Here is an 18,276-nt window from a genome sequence, read left to right as displayed (position 1 = left end):
CTGCAGCCCAGCCGATGCCATGGATCGAGGAGGGAAGGTAAGTAGGGGCATGCCTCACCAGGGGGATCGGACCTTCCTTGGTAAGGCTAGAGTGGTCCTTTGGGGGAGGGGGGTGTCTTGGGTCCCAGGGGTGGGTTGGGAGGCGGGGGTGAGTGCCCAATTGCCATGGCCTCCCCCGGGGTGCGGAAAGGCCGGCAGCTATCGCTGGATGGCCTTTCACGTCTCCAGCAGACCCGCTTGCCATGGATAAAATACACGTGGAGGTGGACGAGGGCCCTTAAGTGGCCGTTAAGTGGCCACTTAAGGGCCTTGATTGGCCTCGGGCGGGCAGTGCTCTCAGACCATTTAAACTGAAGGAAGAGAATTTAGTCTGTTTATTTATTATTCTCTCTCAAAATTCTAAAAGTCAAGCCAAAACAGAGATCTCTGATAAATTAAACTGAAGGAAGGGAAGTTAGACTGTGACCATCTTTTATCCCTCAAAAATTCTAAAGCCAAATTGATTAATTAAAAAAAATGTTTGCAAGTTGTTAATTGTTGAAATTCATCGCTGGAGAAGGAGCAACTGTTTCAACTTCTAAATTAGACTACAACTATTCCACTGTTGAAGAACCTTTTTTTCCCCATTGGATGGCTGTAGGGACTTCAAGCAACCTTGGACTGTTCCACATCCGGTAGGAGAGTAAATTTGCAAGGACTCTAATTCTTTCTATTTTAAATGTTGTTTATATCTTAGTAGTGTTTAAGAATTTAGTTTTTCTAATTAAACAGTTAATTTGTAGAATTAAGGACACCTGGTTTGGTTAACCTCCTTTGGGGGTTAATCGATGGTACAATTTGGCTGGGTCTTTCTTTAATTTGGAAAGTTTAAAATGATATGTTAGGCGATCTGTGGAGGGACGGAATTGAATTAGCAGTGCATTTCTCCCACCACAATCAGAATCGTATATTTTGTTTGGGGGCTTTGACTGGAACGGTTGGTCGTAACAATAGCAAACAATGTCTAACTCAATATAATTGTTTAACTTGGCTTAAAACAGAATAAAAAGAGAAATTTATTTGAATGACAAATGAACTTACACTTTTAACTAACATGTGCTTTTGCTAGATGAATAGTTAACAAAATTTTTTACTCTGTGTTCTAACCTCTTTCACCCTTTTTTTTTAAAAAAAAAGGTAGAGGTGGAAAAATTGGCCCAAGTGAGCTATCATACTGGGCTGAATTTTACCCGCACCTCGACGTCGTGAGTCGCGATGCAGGAGCTGGTAAAATTCTACGGGGAGAGGCCCGCCTCGACCCGTGATGTCGAGAAGGGCCTGCCACAATAAAAATTGGCACTAATGTTCCATTGTAAATGTAAATCTGTGTTAAGGGCTTAAAGCCCTTTAAAAATGGTACCAGTGCCTGTGCAGTAATGCCGGACGCCGTTGCCGGGGACGCAGTGGCCGACCCCTTTACATTATCGGGATGGCCGCTCTGCCCCCTCTTTTTAAATCAGCCCCTGTGCTTAATATCTCAGGGGCTCATGGACGGCACATCTGCGAAGGATGCACGCCGCCATCAGAGTGCGCCGCCGCGAACTGCGGTGCACTCGTAAATTTCAGCCCACTGCTGCCAGCTCCGTGAGAATTCTCCAGATAGGATGTTAATGAAAGGCCATCAGTTTAACTCTCACATGCCAGGTCACATTCTTTTAATTTCCTGTTCACTGAACAAATATTATTTGTCTAGATTTTTCAAAAAATTATAGTTATAACAAAAAGTAAGAAAATATTAATTTGCTGATTGGACCTGGTTTTACTATTTTGATGCTTGATGCACAAATGTGGCATAAAACATTTCACCAAAGGTTTAAAGATGGGGGAAGTTTCAGAAATGATTGGGGAAATATCAGGCATCATGTTCAAGCCATTAAGATAATTGAAACTCTCAATCTTTGACTAATGATGTGGTAAATTTAGTGTGAAATGTAAAAAAAGTGGAACAAAGTGGGAATGTGAATGCAGTCCATTTAAATAGGAATTCAAGGGTCTCGTCATATAGACTCAGCCCTTTACAATTTAACATGACTAAGAAAAGGTATCCATTAAACTAGTAACTTAATGCTTTTACCACATGCATGAATTTAATCTGTGTGCATGCTTCATAGAATTCCAATTTTTTCACATCATTCCCTTGCACAGATAAACGCCAAAGAGAAACTAGTGCCTAGTCAAAACTTCGGTGGGGGACAGGGGGTGGTATTTTAGCACATGCAAATGGGTCAGCTGGGTTCAGATCAGATGTTAAGATCTTAAAAACATGCCCACTTGCAGATTTAAACTGAGGCAGGACAATGGACAGACAGCTAACCTGCTCCTAGGAAATGGATTTAACATTTAAGTATTTTAATGAGGCATGGCAGCCTCTGACTTAATCTACTTTACGGATTTTATAGCAGGCGGCTGGGTTTTTACCCACCCCTGCTAACATCCAAACCTCTAGTGTTAGACAAAACTTCAGTGGTTCTGTGTATGATTTGTTGTTGTAGGTTTAGTTTCAAGTACTTCAAGAGCTAGGTTTCACTTTATTGGAAAACTTTTACATTCCTGAAGCAAACAAAAAACAGCCATTTGCCAAAAGCCTACAGATTGCATAAATGCCTTTGAAACTAATAACTAATTCCCCGGGAGCTAAGCTACCTAATTGTCTGATTTCAGCATGTGTCTTGCAAAATTGGATCATTCACTAACCATCAGAACTGGAAAATCAGATGATGTAACTCAACGTTGCTTTACAGTTAAATGCTTAATTATGTGACAGAATCAAATACCAGAAAATGATTTCTGAGCTGTGTGATTTTTGGAATGCATTGCTTCCTCTTTTATCGACTTAAAGGCTCAAAATTAATTTGCTTCCATATTGTTTAGCTTGAAGCCAAATTGGACATCAAAATCCAGAGTTTCATATTGATGTTGGAATGTTTACAATTAGCTCATAGTTTTGAATCAGTTAACATAGTGCAATAAAATTTTTAAAAAGCTGCAAAATAATTTGCATGTGCAGAAAAGTTAATTTAAGAAGTAAATAGTTTTGGATGCTAAAATCTCTTAAAAAAACAATTGGTTTGGAATGCACAATGTCTTGAAAATGACTCCAATATGACAGATATCTTGCAGGCATTTCCTTGTAAAATGGCCATAATCAAGATTTCCAGTTGGTTAGTGGCTAAATGTTTCATATGGTTTGCGTTGTGTTAACTGATCTCAGCAAGGATGGGGAGCAGCTGTACGGCTGGTCAGAGCATCCCTGGACTAAATTTTGAAAAAAAAAAACTGGCGATTATTTCTACCTTTGCTTGCTGCTGAGTGACTTCCTGCTAGATACACACATTTATGAGAGTTGGGTGACAACAGTCAAACTGAACAAGAAACCTCGTTAAAAAAAAGCATCAGTAGAACATGTGGTATGCATAAACTCAGATTTTTTTTCTGGTAAAATTCCTTTCTAACAAAAATGGGAGAATCCGCTTTACCTCTGTCACAAGCACAGGAATGTATATCTTTAAAATGTGTAATTCCTGAGAATGCAACTTTGTTTGCAAGTTGTTAATTATGGGTAATTAGAATCACTATAAGAGGAATTTCACTCCAAATATCTGCATGGTACTTTGGCCAGATACGTTATAACTCAGCATTGTCAAGAAGATGAATAAAACAATGGGCAATCTGGTTAATATTTTGCAACTTTAAAAGAACCACCATGGGCTGTATTGGGAAGGGGCAGAGAATGTGACTGCAAGACTCTAAATAAGGAATCAGTATTGATCAGTGAATTACAGATCAGTTAATCTGATATTTGTAGTAAAATATTCAGCAACATTTTTATAATATGCTTATTTGTAGAGGACAAGAAAGTGCTTGAGTTTGTTTATGACTCAATAAAAGGGGAAATTATTACCTCATTAAGGATTTCAATATTTTCTATGCTCCTTTTTAGGTGAAACAAATTTCAGAAGATCCTCCCTGCAAATGCCCACATAAGTTTTCTGTAGAGCGTCTCTCCCAAGGACGATATCGTGTTGGAGAAAAGATCCTATTCATTCGGGTAAAAGATTTTTGTAGAAAAAGTCACATTTACTGTAATATTTTGTGTATATTTGTGAGATAAAGGCAGATGGTGTGAACAAAAGCGACATATTTTCAGTGTGCAAAGAATAATGGCCAGAATTAATTTTGCATCAAGTATAGATGAGTCGCATTCAGGACTGAACTTTTCCTACACTAATTTGTCAATATCTAACCTTTTGGAAACACAAGGGGAACATGAGTTTTGTTTTACAAACTGACTATTCTATGGTCTAATAAATGTTTAAATATTAAAATAGGCCAATGCAAGGGACTGGTTGATGCAGTTGGATTGGTCCTGACTTTCTACCTCTGTGGTCATGGATCTGATTTAGCCCAGATTTGAATCTTTGTTTGTTGGTTGTCAAGGACTATATGTGAAATATTTCTTGCATAATTGGATAATAGATTTGTAAAATGGTAAATAGTATAGTAGGATGAGCTCTTCTGTGGTTGAGCTTTAAAATGTTGCTATTATTAGAAGGAGCTTTACTCTCCAGCTAACAATCCAATGCTTAATCTGGGCATGCTTGCTTTAAACTGTATGTCTGAAATAGAAATTGTCCTGCAAAGAATGTACCAAAATCTCTCCCCTGTCGCCTCCACCTTCACCTTCAAAAACAAGAACAATGAACTCATGGACTTCTTTGTCACTAAGATCATGATCAAAATCAAGGAGGGTCTGGACAGAGTAGTTAGGGAGAAACTGTTCCCACTTGTGAATGGATAGAGGACGAAAGGGCACAGATTTACAGTATCGGGTAAGAGAAGCAAAAGCGACATGAGGAAAAACTTTTTTCACGCAGCAAGTGGTTAAGGTCTGGAATGCATTGCCTGAGAGTGCAGTGGAGACAGGTTCAATTGAAGCATTCAAAAGGGAATTAGACTGTCATATGAAAAGGAAGAATATGCAGGGTTACGGGGAGAAGGTGGGGAATGGCACTAAGTGAATTGCTCGTTCGGAGAGCCGGTGCAGACTCGAACAGCCGAATGGCCGTCTTTTGCATTGTAACAATTCTGTGATTCTGTGAAGAGAGAGAGCATCCAATCAGCTGCTTCTGCCACTTCCCTCCCTTTCCCAAACTCACCAAGGTATACTTCCTCTTAGGTTCCCCTTCTGCCCTAGACCTGAGCTTGCATCTTTTTTTCTTTCCTGTCTCCTCTCATACCCTCTCTGAGCTCATCATGTCCATGAGACCCTCCTCCTGTTCCCTTGACCCTATTCCCACTAAATTGTTGATCACCTAAATTCCCTTCCTATCTCCCATTCCAGCTGTAATTGTTAACAGTTCACTCTTCTCAGGTTTTGTCCTTCTCTCCTTCAAATCTGCTGTCATTACCCCTCTCGAAAAAAACCATTGACCCCTGCGACCTTGCAAACTACCGCCTCACCTCCAACCTCACTTTCCTTTCCAAAGCCCTTGAACATGTAGTCGCCTCCCAAATCAGTGCCCATGTATCCCATAATTCTGTGTTTGAATTCCTCCAATCTGGTTTTCACCACTGTCAGAGTACCAAAATGGCTCTTCACAAAACCTCAAATGACATTTTATATGACTGTGACAAAGGTAAACTATCCTTCCTTGTCCTTCCTGACTTGCCTGCAACCTTTGATGAGGTTGACCACACCGTCCTCCTCCAACACCTCTCTACTGCTCTCCAGTTGGGTGGAACTGCACGTACGTGGTTCCATGCTTACCTATCTAATTGTAGCAACAATAACAACAACAGCAACAACTTATATTTATATAGTGCCTTTAACATAATGAAATGTCTCAAGATGCATCACAGGCCTCCGGAATGCAATCCTATTTTTAAACTACAGGTGGCAGGGAGGGAATGGGTCGGGCGCCCACGTCCAATTAATTGCCTGTTGAGTGCATTTAAGAACTCAGTAACACACTTGTCAGTCGTAGGGAGCTAATCATGGAAGGGTAGTGAGGACGAAGGCATTGTGGAGGGAGATGAGGGCAATGGAAATGGCTGTTTAATTTAAATTAGAGGGAGCAAATGAAGCTTAGCTGCCTCAGATCTGTCTCACTGAGGGTGTTGTTGCAGATATAGGAGTTAAATGTTACATTAGAGATTGACATGAGACCGACAGAGAAGTGAGTCTGCTGGCATCACTGTAGCATCTAAGCTTGGCACAGGAATGCCTGGTGAGCGTTAAAGGCCCAGCTGACAGATGTCAGATGGGAACAGGCGACTCTGACATTGGACAGAGCAGCCAGAATGAGCTGTGGCATATGTACCCTCTGGGGCATCAGGAGGCCAGAGGAGTGCAGCGAGGGGTGCAAGGGGAGGAAGGCGCTACCTAAGACATCGGATGCACAGCCCAAGAGTCAGCTATCTGCAAACGACAGAACGCCAGTGCCATAGGAGGCATGCGCCTGGCCAGGCAGATGGTCTTGGTCCTGTGTGCTCTGACCCACAATGACCTGAGGCCTCACGGCCCCCATGGCAGTCCACTACCTACAGCCGTCAAGATCTTAGGTGCTCTGAACTTAAATGCAACTGTGTTGTTCCAGAGACCAGCTGTCGACCTAGGTGGCATCTCACAGACAGCATCTTATTAAGCCAGCAGGCAGGTCACAGATGCCCTTTTCAGGAGGGCAGGGACGACACCCTCTTTGACACTGATGGGCCTGCATTGGCATAGATGGCATTGGCTTTTGATGCCATCGATGGATTCCTTCAGGTGCAGGGCATCATCAATTGTACCCATGTGGCCATCAAGACACCCAATGACTGGCCAGTGAGATCCATCTGTTGCGTGTTATCTTAATCTCTGTGTTAGCTGCTACTATACACAAAGCACTGACCACTCAAGATGGGATCAGTAACGCGGTAACGTGGATTCTTTATTTAAGGATGGTTCTGCATGTACGCACGGGTTTTCACTGTACAGTTACTTATTTAAGACTTCCCCACCCAGAAGTCACCTGGTGTGTTACATCACAGCTCTTACACTGCTGGCATGAGAGCAACCACACTTCTTAAAGGTGTACACATAACATCCCCCTTTTCCCAAACAGGAACATATCCCCCTCAAATAAGTAAAAGTTAACTATATACAAATCAACAACTGTAATCAGAGGTAAACATATATGGTACAAAACAGTAGTAGAAACTTTCGAGTACATTGGTCATGGTAACATAAGGGTGGTTTGATCAAATGACCTGATTTATAACCAAGATAACAGTTCTTGGAATCCAGGACAGATGAGTGTGGACTCAGCACTATGGAAGTGGAATATATAGACTCTGTCCGGGGCATCGTCTGCGATCTCGTCTGATTTGAGATAGAGTCTTCCATAGATCTGGGATGATGGACAGTTCTGATCTGACCTCTATTCCTACACAATGCAGTACCAGTAGAAGTAGTAACCTTGTAAGACCGTGGTTCTGGTTAAACCCTGAAGACTTGTGCAGTACTCCATATACAGGTTACAGGATTCTTTATCGTAACCTGTTGTCCTACTGCTAATTTGGGAAGTTCACTCCCAGCATGACTATCGTGCACCTCTTTCATCTTTCCTTGTTCCTTCAGAAGACCGTTCCTAACGTCAGGGTAGATTATTTTCACAGAGGTGTTCTTTGTTTTGGGTGCCTCTGCACTAGGCACAATCTGAACTCAAGATGCTGTAGACTGGGCAGTAACAGGCTGTACTTCTTCCTCAGTCTCATGTATACGAAATGGTTTTCGAGAACAGTATGTTGAGGAACCAACTAGAGAATGGGCTATTTTAGATCCCTTATTGTACAATGAGAAAGGGCTAATTACTAATATCATTTTAAAGAAGCCTCTAGTAAAGAGTGACCATCATATGATAAAGTAAAATTCTAAGTTTGAAAATGATATAGTTCAATCCGAAACTAGTGTCTTAAATCGAAACAAAGGAAACAACGAAGGTCTGAAGGGCAAGTTGGCTGTGGTAGATTGGGAAACTGCATTAAAAGGTATGACTGTAGACAGGCAATGGCTAGCATTTAAAGAATTAATACATGGTTTCCAACAAATTTACATTCCTTTGAGTGACAAAAACCCAACAGGAAAGGTGATCCAACCATGGCTAATAAGAGAAGTTGAGGATTGTATTAGATCAAAGGAAGAGGCTTATAAAGTTGCCAAAAAAAGTAGTAAGCCTCAGGATTAGGAGCCTTTTAGAATTCAGCAAAGGACGACCAAGAAACTGCTAAAGAAAGAGAAAACAGAATATGAAAGTAAACTAATAAGAAACATAAAAACAGGCTGTAAAATCCTCTATTGGTGTGTAACATGAAAAGATTAGCAAAGACAAATATGGGCCACTACAGGCAGAGACAGGAGAATTTATAATGAAAAATAAGGAAATGGCAGAGAAATTAAACAAATACTTTTTGTCTGCCTTCATGGAGGAAGATACAAAAAACCTCCCGGAAATACTAAAGAACCAAGGGAGTAGCGAGAATGAGAAACTGAAAGAAATTAGTATTAGTAAAAAAAAAAGTAGTACTGGAAAAATTAATGGGACTGAAAGTTGATAAATCCCCTGGACCTGATGACCTGCATCCCAGAGTGTTGAAAGAGGTGGCTGTAGAGATAATGGATACGTTGGTGGCTATCTTCCAAAATTCCATAGATTCTGGAATGGTTCCTGAAGATTGGAAGGTAGCAAATGTAATCTCACTATTTAAGAAAGGAAGGAGAGAGAAAATGGGGAACTACAGACCTGTTAGTCTGACAACAGTAGTAGGGAAAATGCTAGAATCTATTATAAAGTATGTGACAACTGGACACTTAGAAAATAATGGTAGGATTGGGCAGAGTCAACATGGATTTAGAGACATAGGACTGGATTTTAAGAGCTCGCCACTGATCTTGGCGGAGAGTTCAAAAAATGGTGACCCGCCCGGTGGGCTGCACACCAAAAAGCCACCACAATCTTAACGGCAGCGGCTCATTTAAATAGCTGGGGCAGCCCACCCTCCCCCCACCCCCCCAACAGTCATGTGGAGGGGGTGGGCTGTCTGTCACCAGCAATGGCGTCAGCTGCCTGGGTGCACGTGCTGGCACATTTTTAAAGGGCAGTCAGCTCTTCCAGCATATTTAATTTTTTAAAGAAAGATCCCCCCAAAACTAAATAAATAAAGTTCTTATGCCCCTTTCACACCACCCCCCCCCCATAACAATTACAATAACTATTTGCTGTTCCCCCACCAAAACACTTACCTTCTACATCTGACCTTCCCCCTGCCAACACTGCGCAAAGTTTAAGTTTCAACCCTTTCCACCATCCCCTACACCCATTAAGTGCATTTGAATTCGTTTCCCCACCCCCCCCACTCCCCACACTGATAAACTTACCTCCTCCCCCTCCCCACCTGTGTGTCACCTCGTTTCCCCTGACAGGGATCTGAAGGCGCAGGAGTGCCAGCCGCTGCACCGAAGATCATGGCGGGCCCTCAAGATCTCAGTTAAGTGTATTTAAATGTATTAGTTTTATTTATTTGCATTTTTAATTGTGGTCCTGTCGCCCAGCCACCACGGAGCCTTGTTGCCACCGGGAGGATTGGGCTGGGACCCGCCGGCATTGAGTCCATGGCGGGCCTCATCCAGAGCCATCTTCAGGCACCGCCCCCCCGCCACAGATAAGGACATCAAGGGCTTGTAAAATCCAGCCCATAGAGTCATTTACGGCACAGAAGACGACCAGTCATCCCATCGAGTCCATGCTGGCTCTCCACGGAGCTATACTGTCAGTCCTACTCCCTGGCTCATTCCCCGTAGTCCTGAAAGTCTATTTCTCTCAGGTTGCCATCCAACTTCCTCTTGAAGTCATTGATCGTCTCTGCTTCCACCACCCTTCTGGGTAGCAAGTTCCAGGCCATTACCACCCACTGCGTAGCTTTATGGAAGAAAAGCCATGTTTGACAAGCATGCTAGAATTTTTTGAGGATGTAACTAGCAGAATAGATAAGGGGGAACCAGTGGATGTGGTGTATTTGGAGTTTCTGAAGGCTTTCAATAAGGTCCCACTCGGGAGGTTAGTAAACAAAATTAGAGCACAAGGGATTGGGGGGAATATACTGGCATGGATTGAGAATAGGTTACCGGAGAGAAAACAGAGAGTAGGAATAAAAAGGTCATTCTCAGGTTGGAAGGCTGTGACCAGTGTGGTACTGCAAGGGTCAGTGCTTAGATGCCAGCTATTCACAATTTTATCAATGATTTGGATGTGGGGACCAAATGTAATATTTCCAAAATGAAAACAGAAACTGCTGGAAATACTCAGCAGGTCTGGCAGAGTCTGTGGAGAGAGAAATAGAGTTAATGTTTCAAGATGCAAAGAGGCTTTAAGGGAATTTAGACAGGCTAAGTGAGTGGGCAAGAACATGGCAGATGGAATATAATGTGGAAAAATGTGAAGTTATCCACTTGGTAGACAAAGCAGAAATGCAGAGTATTTCTTAAATGGTGAGAGATTGGGAAGTGTTGCTGTCCAAAGGGACCTGGGTGCCCTTGTTCATAAGTCACTGAAAGTTAATAATTAAACTTTCAGCAAGCAGTTAGAAAGGCAAATGGTATGTTGGCTTTCATTGCAAGGAGATTTGCATATAGGAGTAAAGATGTCTTCCTGCAATTGTATAGAGCCTTGGTGAGTCCGCACCTGGAGTATTGTGTACAGTTTTAGTCTCTTTACCTTAGGTAGGATATACCTGCCATAGAGGGAGTGCAACAAAGGTTCACCAGACCCCCTCCCCCAACTCTTTTTCCGGTACATTGATGACTGTTTCAGTGCTGTTTCCTGCTCCCGTCCAGAACTAGAAAACTTTATTAACTTTGCTTCCAATTTCCACCCTTCTCTCAGCTTCACATGGTCCATCTCCGACACTTCCCTTCCCTTCCTCGATTTCTCTGTCTCCGTCTCTGGGGATAGGCTGTCTACGAATATTCATCATAAGCCCACCGACTCCCACAGCTACCTCGCCTATACTTCTTCACACCCTGCCTCCTGTAAGGACTCCATTCCTTTCTCCCAGTTTCTCCGTCTCCGACGCATCTGCTCTGATGATGCTACCTACCACGACAGTGCTTCCGATATATCTTCCTTTTTCCTCAACCGAGGATTCCCCCCCACTGTGATTGACAGGGCCCTCAACTGTGTCCGGCCCATTTCCCGCACCTCTACCCTCACCCCTTCCCCTCCCTCCCAGAACCGCGACAGGGTTCCCCTTGTCCTCACTTTCTACCCCACCAGCCTCCAGATCCAAAGGATCATCCTCTGCCACTTCCGCCACATCCAGCGTGATGCCAGTACCAAAAGCATCTTCCCTTCCCTTCCCCTGTCAGCATTCCGAAGGAATCGTTCCCTCTGTGACACCCTCGTCCACTCCTCCATTACCCCCACCATTACCTTCCCACAGCACCTTCCCCTGCAATCGCAGGAGGTGTAATACCTGCCCATTTACCTCCTCTCTTCTCACTATCCAAGGCCCCAAACACTCCTTTCAGGTGAAGCAGCAATTTAATTGTACTTCTTTCAATTTAGTATACTGTATTCGCTGCTCACAATGCAGTCTCCTCTACATTGGGGAGACCAAACGCAGATTGGATGACTGCTTTGCGGAACACCTCCGCTCAGTCCGTAAGCATGACCCCGACCTTCCGATTGCTTGCCATTTCAACACACCCCCCTGCTTCATGCTCCCATCTCTGTCCTGGGAATGCTGCAGTGTTCCAATGAACATGAACGCAAGCTCAAGGAACAGCACCTCATTTACTGATGAGGCACACTACAGCCTGCCGGACTGAACATTGAGTTCAATAATTTCAGAGCATGACGGGTCCCCCTTTTTATGCTTAGTTATTTTTTCTTTTTTTCTTTTTCCTTTTTTATTTGGTTATTTTATTTTAGGTTTTTCAGTTTGTTTAGTTTGTTTCCACTGTGCTTACCCACTATATTGGTTTTTTTAACATGTTTTTTTATGTTTGTGCTTGAAGTGCTCTGTGCTTTACAGTCATTCACACCCTCTCTGTACTAACAGTTTGTCTTTCAGCACACCGTTAACATACTGTTCGCCTTTGTTCCATGACCTTCTGGTCAGTTATTCTCTGTGACCCTGTCCTATCAATACCTTCACCTTTGTAATCTCTTGCCCCCCACCCCTCCATTTACTTGCTTAAAACCTTTTACATTTCTAATATTTGTGTTCTGAAGAAGGGTCTCTGACTTGAAACGTTAACTCTGCTTCTCTCTGCACAGATGTTGCCAGACCTGCTGAGTATTTCCAGCATTTCTTGTTTTTATTTCACCAGACTGATCCCTGTGATGGTGGGATTGTCCTATGAAGAGAGATTGAGGAGACTGGGCCTATATTCTCTATAGTTTAGAAAGTGATCTCATTCAAGCATACAAAATTCTTATAAGACTCAACAGAGTAGATGCAGAAAGGATATTTCCCTTAGCTGGGGGGTCTAGAACCAGGGGACACAGTCTCACAATAAGAGGTAGGCCATTTAGGACTGAGATGAGGAGGAATTTCTTCACTCAGAGGGGGTGAATCTTAGGAATTCTCTACCCCAGAGGGCTGTGGAGGCTCAGTCATTGAATATATTCAAGTTTGATAGATTTCTAGATATTAAAGCTATCAAGAGATATGGGGATAGTGCGGTCGACGATCAGCCATGATCTAGTTGAATGGCGGAGCAGGCTTGAGGGGCCAAATGGCCTACTCCTGCTCCTATTTTTATATTTCTATTGTTAGAAGGAAATACAGCAGCCATCTGTTGCTGACCCCACTACACCCTGTTTCCCTGCAACCCCCACCCGCGAAACCTCTCCCGCCCTGACTCATCTGTGGCTTGCGTCCCTCGCCCCTGGTGAGGTATCAGCTAAAACGTTTTGCAACCTTATAGAAATGCTAAGATGTTCGCAGATGACACGAAAATTGGTGGAGTTGTAAATAGTGAAGAGGAAATCCTTAGATTACAGGGAGATATAGATGGGCTGGTAATATGGGCAGAGCAGTGGCAAATGGAATTCAATCCTGAAAAGTGTGAGGTAATGCATTTTGGGGGGACTAACAAGGCAAGGGAAAAACAATGGATGGTAGGACCCTAGGAAGTACAGGAAGTCAGAAGGACCTTGGTGTACTTGTCCATAGATCACTGAAGGCAGCAGCATAGGTGGATAAGGTGGTTAGGAAGGTATATGGGATACTTGCCTTTATTAGCTGAGGCATAGAATATAAGAGTAGGGAGGTTATGATGGAGCTATATAAAACACTAGTTAAGCCACAGCTGGAGTACTGTGTACAGTTCTGGTCACCACACTATCGGAAGGATGTGATTGCACTGAAGAGGGTGCAGAGGAGATTCACCAGGATGTTGCCTGGGCTGGAGCATTTTAGCTATGAAGAGAGACTGAAAAGGCTAGGGTTGTTTTCCTTGGAGCAGAGAAGGATGAGGGGGGACATGATTGAGGTGTACAAGATTATGTGGGGCATTGATAGGTTAGATAGGAAGAAACTTTTTCCCTTAGCGGAGGGGTCAAGAATCAGGAGGCATAGATTTAGGGTAAGGGGCAGGAGGTTTAGGGGGGATTTGAGGAAGCATTTTATCTCCCAGAGGGTGGTTGGAATCTGGAATGCACTACCTGAAGAGGTGGTGGAGGTAGGAACCCTCACAACATTTAAGAAGTATTTAGATGAGCACTTGAAACGCCATATCATACAAGGCTACGGGCCAAGTGCAGGAATATGGGATTAGAATAGTTGGGTGCTGTATGGTTGGCACAGACACGATGGGCTGAAGGGCCTGTTTCTGTGCTGTATAACTCTATGACTCTATGATTGTATGACTCTACGGGGTTGCACAATGATTCTGGTAAATCTGAATTAAATTCTGCCTGGCTTAATTGTTTCTATTAGTTTTGCAAGCACTGATCCATAAGTAGCAGCTGAATTTTTCATTTATTTTGACAGTAAGAGGAATCTGATGATTTAATAATCTGGCAACAACCAAGATACAGCTATATACGAAAAGAACTTTTCCCTGCAGGGAGTAGCACAATTCAGCCAATTTTGGTTATATCAATATGAAGCATAAACACCCTATACCTAATTTAAAACAGAAGGGATTGAAGTATTTTCAACGTCTTTAGTAAAATAGTAACATCTTTTAATCTTGGCTTTTAGATTCGCTTTGTGTCTGGGATAACACAGACATGACTCATGATGAGTCAGCAGTGCAAAAAACCAATGGGGTGCATGAAGGATTGGTAAAACTATCAAAAGTTAATGTATGTAACATTCACTCTGATATAGCATAACTTTGCTAAAACTGTTTTTCTTGTTACAAACTCCAGTTCGGACAAATAACGTTTCATTGTTCTTCTGAAAAAGATGGCTGCTAAAACTTGAATGAATCACAAAAAAGATCGGCTGATCATTTTGATACTATCTATTTAAATCAAAATAAAAATACACTCTCCATTTCTGAATTTCTCAAATTGCTTTAGTCTGTTCTTGTTTCTTCCCAAGTTAAATTCATTTTATCCAATAGCCTAGATACTATTGACTTCCCAATGCGCAGAAGTTACTGATTGCTGGCTCAAATATAACATAGAAATTTACAGGTTCATCTGCTTTTCCAGTTTTGGGTTCTACCCATTTTTGTGCTCAATTATTTGCCTGATAATTGGAAACTGAACACGGATTTACAAAAATGGAGAGCTCAAAAAAGTGTGTTTGAAATTAAACCCTGTTACAATAAGACCAGGTGAAGACAGCAAGAGCACCCCCCACCAGATACATCGCTCACCTGGTCGTAACAATGGGATTGCCAGTCAAATGGATTGCTTTGTCCAGGATGGTGTCGAGCTTTTTGAGCGTTGTTCCAGCTGCCCTCCTCCAGGTAAGTGGAGAGTATTCCTTCTTAGCATTTAACCTTTGTCACTCTGTCCTGACTAGTAGCTCATTCATAGACTGCACATATTTCAATGGGACACATTTGTTACATAGGATCCTTGAAGTCAGGGGGACCCTGTGAAATTCATTAATTAATTTTAATTTATTCTATCCACATTGATTTTAGGAGCCATTGATAAATTTCACAGATTCTCTCTGACTTTCTAGAACTTCATGGTCTTTATACAACAAATGAAGCTTGCTCAAATGTGCAGCCTTATTCATTAAGTACCAAACACAGGATACTTCACAGCTTACATTAGAACAGGACATCTGCTTTCCTATTCAAGTCATAGACTTGTGCATAATGGTCTCCACCTCATTTATCATCTTTTGTTGCCTGGTAATTGGCAGAAGACAATGTAAGAAAAGTAGATTCATAGAACCTTGCAGCACAGAAGGAGGCTAATCGGCTCGTTGTACTTTAAAACAGCTGTCCAGTTTAGACCCAAACCCAAGCTTTTTCCCATAATCCTGCAAGTTAGTTCTCAAGTACATGCCCAGTTGCCTTTTGAAAGTTCCTATGGAATCAGATTCCATCACACTTTCAGATAGCATGTTCCAGATATTAATAACTCTCTGTGAAAAAAATTCTTCTCATTTTCCCTGTACTTGTTTTGCCAATTATTTTAAATCTATGACCTCTGGCTACCAGCCCACTTGCAAGAGGAAACAGATTTTTCCTACTTGCTCTATCAAAACCCCTCATAATTTTGTATGACTCTATTAGGTCTCCCCTTAACCTTTTCTGCTGTAAAATGAACAATCCCACATTCTCCAATCTCTCCACATAACTGAAATCCTTTTCATTCCTAGTGTCATCCTGTTAAACCTCCTCTGTATCCTCTCCATAGCTTTGACATCCTTCCTAAAACAGGGTTCCAAGAATTGTGCACAATACTCCAGCTGAGGCCTAACCAGAGACTTGCAATAATTTTGCATGACTTACTTGTTTTCCTATTCAATGCCACTATTTACAAAACCAAGAATCCCATACAGTTTTTTATCCGCCTTATCAATTTGCCTTGCCACGTTCACAGATTTGTGAAAATGCACCCCCTAAAAATAATACCATTTAGATTATACTGCATCTCTGTGTTGTTTCTTACAAAGTACATCATTTCACAATTGACTTCATTAAATTGCATCTATCATATGTCTGCCCATTTCACCAGTCTGTCTGGTTTGCTGAAGTCTGCCGCCATCCTGCTCATGATTTACTACATTGTCAAGTTTTGTATCATCTACAAACTTCAAAATTGTACTCCCAATCCCCAAGTCCAGGTCATTTATATTTGATAAGCAAAGCAATGGTCCTAATACTGATCCCTGGGAGACCCCACTCCATACTTCTTTCCAGTCAGTAAACATCCATTCACCACTACTCTGTGCTTTGTATGCCTTAGCCAGTTATATATCCAAGTTACCACCGTCCCTTTAATAACATGTTTCTATTTTCTGAATAAGTCTGTTATGTGGTACTTTATCAAATGCATTTTGCAAATCGAAATGTATACAACATCTAGTGCACTACTTTCATCAACTCTCTCTGTTACTTCATCAAAGAACACAATCAGGTTAGTCAGGCACAATTTGCCTTTCACAAATCCATGCTTTCTGTCCTTTATTAACCCATGTTGGAATTAATTTATCCTTGACAATAGTCTCTAGTAGTTTTCCCACCACTGATGTTGGACTGATTGGCCTGTAGTGTCAAGGTTTATTACACTCCTATTCAAAAAATGTAAGTGTAACATTTGCAGTCCTCTAGACCTCTGACACACTGTCATATCCAAGGAGGACTGAAAGATTCTGTTCAGAGTTTCTTCCATCTCCACCCTAAGTTCCCTCAGCAACTTAGGATGCATTCTATCTAGAACATGTGACTTATTAATTTTGAGTCTGCTAACTTATTTAGCACCTACTTTCTATCTATTTTATCCTCTCCAATATCTTTACTCCCCCTCCTCAACTGTGACATGCACTTCACCCTCTTCTTTTGTAAAGATAGATGCAAGGTATTCATTCTGTGCCCTTTTTGTCCCTAATTGATCACACCATTCCTTCAACTATCCTTTTGTTATGTTTAGAAAAGGTTTTTACTTTTATTTGTTACCCAATCGTCTTTTCTCACATTGTCTCATTGGCCTTATATCCTTTTTCATTTTGCCCCTGTTCTCTTTGTATTCTGCACCTGACATTTAATATTGTTGACCCTCAAACTAGGGTGTCAACTAACGTGGTGGACAAAAGACACCTACACGAGATACTTTGTATAAACACTTTTATTGATACTTAAATCACTTATTAATCAGCATATTTGTTATTTCACTTGTTAAACTACTTGTTACAATAAATCACATGACCCACGGCTTGGACTTAAATACTACCCGTTGCAAGGCAAGGTGATCAGTCTCCCTCTGATGGGTTCTCTTCACTGAATCCCGAACTCAGGGTTCCCTTTCCACGATGGTCCTCCAGGTCGTCTTCTTTTCGGGGCTCCTAGCCTCCCCTTTTTATCCAGTTGTTCCCAGCCTCGAGAATGTTCTTAATCACATAAGCCCCTGACTTGGAGTCATCCATTTTGCTTAGTGTTAGTTGCAAAGCAAAACAAAATACATCTGCTGGCCTTGTTCTTGTTTTCTGTCCTTGTCTAGCAGTCTCATTTGTAGCACATCTTATCTCACACACTACCTAGCAGGCTGGATTTGTTAAATTGCAATTGCAGCTGTTTCACAGTCCTTGTGTAAGGCTGGCTATTTTTCCCTTCATGCTTTGCAGATGCTTAGCTGTTAACCATCCGGCTACAGTCCCCCTTTGATCCGTTAAGCGTTAGTGAATTGGATCATAAAGGAGCCCTGATCATACCCCACCTCGCAACAGCAAATATTCAAGTCCAGGCCGTGTTACATTTACTTATATCTATCATTCATTTGCGTTTTCGCACATACTAGTCCATTTCCAACTTCCCTTCCATTTCAACTTTCCAACGTTTAAACATAATCATATTATACATTTGATGCATCAAAATCGCAATCATACCAATAATTACAATGTGCGAAACAATTCCTATCCATGGATGTATCTGTATGTTGGTATCCCAATTCAAAATATCATCCCACCAGTCGGTTACTTTAATTGTTTCAATCTTTCACCCCGTTCCCTTGGCTTTCTGAATGACTTTGCTAAATGTCTGGTGAATTTTAGCTAACGGTTTCT

At 41.9% G+C, this 18,276-nt stretch overlaps 1 protein-coding gene across 1 annotated transcript in view; it reads left to right on the top strand.

Moving 5' to 3' along the window:
• Positions 1-18,276, top strand: part of LOC137377334 (growth arrest-specific protein 2) — a 198,408-nt gene that overhangs the window by 92,858 nt on the left and 87,274 nt on the right. The window contains exon 7 of the mRNA XM_068046916.1: positions 3,980-4,087. Within this exon, the coding sequence (XP_067903017.1) occupies positions 3,980-4,087 (108 nt within the window). The remainder of the gene's footprint in view (positions 1-3,979; positions 4,088-18,276) is intronic.

Source organism: Heterodontus francisci, chromosome 14 (assembly GCF_036365525.1).
Source record: "Heterodontus francisci isolate sHetFra1 chromosome 14, sHetFra1.hap1, whole genome shotgun sequence".
Taxonomy (NCBI): domain Eukaryota; kingdom Metazoa; phylum Chordata; class Chondrichthyes; order Heterodontiformes; family Heterodontidae; genus Heterodontus; species Heterodontus francisci.
Note: the sequence above shows the minus strand (reverse complement) of the source record. Positions and strands in the feature narration are given on the sequence as shown.